Consider the following 5741-nt stretch of genomic DNA (forward strand, 5'->3'; position numbering starts at 1 on the left):
TGCCTGCCTCGGCCTCCCAAAGTGCTGGGATTATAGGCGTGAGCCACCGTGCCAGGCCTGTTTTCTTTATTTTTTAACGTTTTTTTTTTTTGGTTTTTTTTGAGACAGGGTCTCACTCTGTTGCCCAGGCTGGAGTACAGTGGCACAGTCTCAACTCACTGAAACCCCTGCCTCCTGGGCTTACGCACCACTACACCTGGCTAAGTTTTTCGTATTTTTTTGTACAGATGGGGTTTCACCATATTACCCAGGCTGGTCTTGAACTTCTGGACTCAGGTGATCCACCTGCCTCAACCTCCCAAAGTGCTGGGATTACAGGTGTGAGCCACTGTGTCCAGCCAGGTCCTTGTTTTTTAAAATGTGCAGTTACTTAGAATAGTCTGGACACCCTGGAGTTTAGAGTCAATATGGGACTGATCCTCAGAAATAATCGCAAATGATGTTGACAAGAAACAACTATATTATGTCCAAACCATTAATATAATTACACTTTAAAAAATACTATATAGAAGTTATGTTCCAGTATCCTTAAAACCATGGTTATCAGAGGATGGAGTTAGTGATGGATAAAGATCTGATATAATGCAATTATTAGTAGAACACCATAGAGCACTAATCAATATCACTTTATATTTCCTTTTCCTTTTTTCTTAAGAGATATAGGACAGATGATAACTGTACTTTCTTGCTAGGCCTATAAAAAATTAGACAAATTATTTTAGAGATATTTTAAAGTAATACTAATGTAGGATCAGAGGTAATGGAATAATATGATTTCTTTCTATTAGTAACTAACTTGTAATAATGTACAAATGGTAGTCTCTTTCTAAAACAATATACTTATTTTTGTTTTTGTTTTTGTTTTTTTGAGATGGAGTCTCACTCTATTGCCCAGGCTGGAATGCAGTGGTGCGATCTCGGCTCACTGCAACCTCTGCCTACCGAGTTCAAGCGATTCTCGTGCCTCAGCTTCCCCAGTAGCTGGGACTACAGGCGCATGCCACCACAGCCCAGCTAATTTTTGTATTTTTAGTGGAGACGAGGTTTCACCATGTTGGCCAGGCTGGTCTGGAACTCCTAACCTCAGGCGATCTGCCCAGCTTGGCCACTCAAAGTGCTAGGATTACAGGTGTGAGCCACCACGTCCAGCCGATATACTTGTGGTACATGTTTATAGGTGTTAAGTAATTGTTCTAGTATCAAATAGTAAATTTTCCCCTAAACTGATTTGATAAGCACTTTTACAAAGTTTTTTCTTTCCTCAGATTTTCAAACTGGAAATAATTTATGTATAGTAAAATGAACAAATCATAAATATACATAAAATTCGGTGAATATGTATGTTTATACCATGTAACCACCCACAGATAAATGTTTATAATTAGATATAACCATAGATATGTTCTTTATATTGATCTAGCTGATTATATAGGTGTATGCAAGTATTTTATATATAGTGGTTATAGTCATCCCTTGGGTAAGCACAAAAACTTAAAAGTAGTATTCAACTTTTAAGCAGTATGTTAAGCAATAGAGAAATCAAAAGAAAATGAGGCCAGGCGCGGTGGCTCAAGCCTGTAATCCCAGCACTTTGGGAGGCCGAGACGGGCGGATCACGAGGTCAGGAGATCGAGACCATCCTGGCTAACATGGTGAAACCCCGTCTCTACTAAAAAAATACAAAAAACTAGCCGGGCGAGGTGGTGGGTGCCTGTAGTCCCAGCTACTCGGGAGGCTGAGGCAGGAGAATGGCGTAAACCCAGGAGGCGGAGCTTGCAGTGAGCTGAGATCCGGCCACTGCACTCCAGCCTGGGCGACAGAGCGAGACTCTGCCTCAAAAAAAAAAAGAAAATGAACTTGACCTATGTCATAGAAATATTTGGAAATCAATTTAATCCTGGGTTGAAGTCTAAATGAAATATCTAGTAGAGATGAAAACCACCTAAGAATCTTAAACCTTGAAATGGCTATGGCTGGTCATCCTCAAAAGGTACATAAGCTCATACATACATACATACACACACACCGCTCAAACTGAGTCTTCCTTTTTCCTCCTCCTCCTCCTTCTTCTCTCCCTCTCTCAATTACTTTTACATGTGTAGTAGAGGAAGAAGCAGTACTTTCACCTAAAGAAGTAGAGAAGACGGTATCTTCCTTCAAATTTTACCTATACATGTCACACATTAATAATACCCTTGATACATATGTGTTAAATATTTATAGAGTGTATAGGTCTGGGATAAGCAGCTGAGGTGTAGCAGAAAGATGATTGGACTCTGAGTCACCTGTATTCTATTCCCAGAAATACCACTTTTATTTATTTAGTTTATCTTAATTATATCATTTAGCTTCTTTAGTTATATTGTCCATAAAATTGGCAAAATAATGCCTACCTCAATGAGTTGTGTGATCTTTAAATGAGGTAATGTATATAAAGGTATTTTGGAGGCTGGGTGCAGTGGCCGTCACCTGTAATCCCAGCACTTTGGGAAGCCAAGGCAGAAGGATCTCTTGAGGCCAGAGTTTCGAGACCAGCTTGGGCAATATAGCAAGACTTTGTCTCTACAAAAATAAAAAATAATAAAAAGTTAAAAAATTGTGTAAAAAATGTTTTACAAACTGTAAAGCATTAGAAAATGTGTGTATATTTATTTACATATGTAACAAATTTTAAATATATATCTTTAGCTTATTTTCTCAATCCTTTGTTTGCTTTCTCACTACATATTGCCACAGGAAATCTTTTGTGAGGAGAGTAACTGAAAGAAAGCTACTGAGAAAAAACTATTTTTAATATGATATAACTTAGCAATATATAATTTAACAAATAGTTGTTTGGGTTTTTGTTTTCGTTTTGTTTTTGTTTTGAGATGGAGTTTCGCTCTTGTTGCCCACACTGGAGTGCAATGGTGCAATCTTGGCTCACCGCAACCTCCGCCTCCCGGGTTCAAGCGATTCTCCTGCTTCAGCCTCCCGAGTACCTGGGATTACAGGCTAAGTTTTTGTATTTTTAGTAGAGATAGGATTTTTCCATGTTGGTCAGGCTGGTCTCGAACTCCCGACCTCAGGTGATCCACCCGCCTAGGCCTCCCAAAGTGCTGAGATTACAGGCTTGAGCCACCGTGACGGGCCAACAAATAGTTTTTGTATACATTATCTCATTTGATTTTCATATACTAAAAGGAACATATTATTCCCAATTTACATATGAGGAAATTGAGGCTCAGAAAGGTTAATCTTACTGAAAATGAAAGAACAGGTCAGTGGCAGAACTAGCATTTGTATTTACATTGTTTAAGTCTTCAGTCTAGCATGCTTTTATCTACTCCCATATGGCTGTCTACACTTCAGTCTGATTTTTACCAATCCCTATTTGTCCAATAATTGTCTCTGTAGCCTGTGAAGGTAATTTCATCATTTGAGTCTCAGACTGACTTTAAACCTTCTAACTGTAAGATCCAATTTTCTGCTATTTCAATTCAGTTGACCTTGCCCATTCTTGGTTGAAGGCTCAGATGCCATTTTTTAAACCACTTAGTTGGATAGTATGTATTTCCATGTTCTATATGAATAAGAATATGTAAATACTAAAAGGGATCATTACTTAAATGTATATGCCAATGCCTGTTATATGTTAAAAGCACCTTTTCTTCCTTTTTTAGTGTTCGAAAGAATCCTCAAACCAAGAAAATACAAATTACCTCTTCTGTCTTTAAAGTTTCAGCCTACGTAAGTGTGAGAGAACTTTTGCAACCAAAGAATTTAATTACTTTTTGTTAATACAGTTGTTACAACTGGCGTTAACAATTAGGACAATGTTATGCCTAGGGAAAAGACAATGTTATTTAGAGTTTTGTTAAAACTAAAAGTTGATAGAGTATGCTTTTGTTTGGAGAACAGTTTGAACTTTCTTCCCTGGCTTCCTTTCTGTCATCTGTATCTAATAACATTGCCTGCTTATTTTAGAGCTAAATCTGTGACTCAGATGGAGTAGAACGCAATTCTCTTAGTCTGTCAAACCATCATTTATAGGGCAGATAAATAAGAATGCCCTAAATGTTGACGGGCATGGTGGGCTCACTCCTGTGATCCCAGCACTTTGGGAGGCCAAGGCGGGTGGAACAGGAGGTCAGGAGATTGAGAAGATCCTGGCTAGCATGGTGAAACCCCGTCTCTACTAAAAATACAAAAAATTAGCTGAGCGTGGCAGCACACACCTGTAATCCCAGCTACTCGGTAGGCTGAGGCAGGAGAATCACTTGAACCCAGGCAGCAGAGGTTGCAGTGAGCCGAGATAGCGCCACTGCACTCCAACCTAGGTGACAGAGCAAGACTCCGTCTCAAAATAAATAAATAAATAAAATTGAAAAAATAATAATAATAATTTAGGTTTGTCTTTTTCAGGATTCTGCTGGTATGTGCTATCCTTCATCAAAGAATCATGAACAGACATTTTCTTACTTTATTGTGGATCCTATCAGGCGTCATCTTCATGTTTTATACCACTGTTATGGTGTGGGAGACATGTCTTAATGCTCTTTCAAATTATGTACCTCTACTATTTTTTATTCATCATTTTTCTCTTTTAACACTAATAGATAAACATTTACTTTGCAAATTAATTCAAGAAAAATGTAAGGAACCTACTTAGAGCAGAAGAAAGCAAACACCAAGATGCCTTTTTAAAAATTTGTGTGGAATACTAACTGGGGATCAAATTTCATCCCTAATAAAATCTATACCAAAAAAATTGTGGAATTTTTACAAAAAGTTACAAGGAATTCCTTGTAACTAGAAATCTAGTTCTAATTTGCATTGTGATTCAAGTGAATCCTCAATTTTCCATGTATTTTAATTTATAAGCTAATTAATTCTGGATTGCAAATGTAGCAGAAAACTAAACATTTCTACTACTGATCATTAATATAAATTGTTAGTTTATTTAACTTGTTTCATTTAATTACATTTCTTCATTGCACAAGCATTTACATCTCTAAAGCTAGGAAAAGCATAACAATTCTTTTGCTTTATTTGTTCCACTTAAAAGCCTCAATAAAAAGATAGTGTTCTGGGCCTTGGCACGGTGGCTCATGCCTGTAATCTCAGCACTTTGGGAGGTCAAGGCGGGCGGATTACGAGGTCAAGAGATCAAGACAATCCCAGCCAACATGGTGAAACTCCGTCTCTACCAAAAGTACAAAAATTATCTGGGTGTGGTGGTGTGTGTCTGTAGTCCCAGATACTCAGGAGGCTGAGGCAAGAGAATCACTTGAACCTGGGAAGCGGAGGTTGCACTGAGCCGAGGTTGTGCCACTGCACTCTAGCCTGGCAACAGAACAAGACTCCATCTCAAAAAAAAGAAAAAAAGGTTCTGAAAGTAGTCGTAAACTCTTTTATCACATAATAAATTAAGGCTGCAGCCGTCCCACAGCTAATACAAGAGCTACATGTAAACAGAGAAAGTTGGCCTGATGGTATTAGTGGTATTAGTAGGCTGTTCAAACAGTGAGAAGCAGGTTATCTTAGTACTGTTCCTTATTTCATTCATAGAATGAATGTATAACCTAGATTTTTTTTTTTTTTTGATGGCAAAAATCATTGACATATATCCCATGAGTCATGGGAAGCCTATAAGAAATGTTGAGGTTTTGAGGAGGAGCAAGTTTGAAAGATGTGCTTCTGTGTTGTGGGATAAAGATGATAATCTTGGACTTGAACTTGGATTTGAATCTGGAATGCAG

General features: G+C 38.0%; 1 protein-coding gene across 1 annotated transcript in view; it reads left to right on the plus strand.

Moving 5' to 3' along the window:
- Window positions 1-4917, plus strand: part of LOC105500930 (chromosome unknown open reading frame, human C11orf70) — a 36740-nt gene extending 31823 nt beyond the window's left edge. The window contains exons 5-6 of the mRNA XM_011926616.1: window positions 3663-3729; window positions 4405-4917. Coding sequence (XP_011782006.1) covers window positions 3663-3729; window positions 4405-4533 — 196 coding nt within the window. The 3' untranslated portion in view covers window positions 4534-4917. The remainder of the gene's footprint in view (window positions 1-3662; window positions 3730-4404) is intronic.
- Window positions 4918-5741: the final 824 nt, after the last annotated feature.

Source organism: Colobus angolensis, unplaced genomic scaffold (assembly GCF_000951035.1).
Source record: "Colobus angolensis palliatus isolate OR3802 unplaced genomic scaffold, Cang.pa_1.0 Scaffold7, whole genome shotgun sequence".
Lineage (NCBI taxonomy): Eukaryota > Metazoa > Chordata > Mammalia > Primates > Cercopithecidae > Colobus > Colobus angolensis.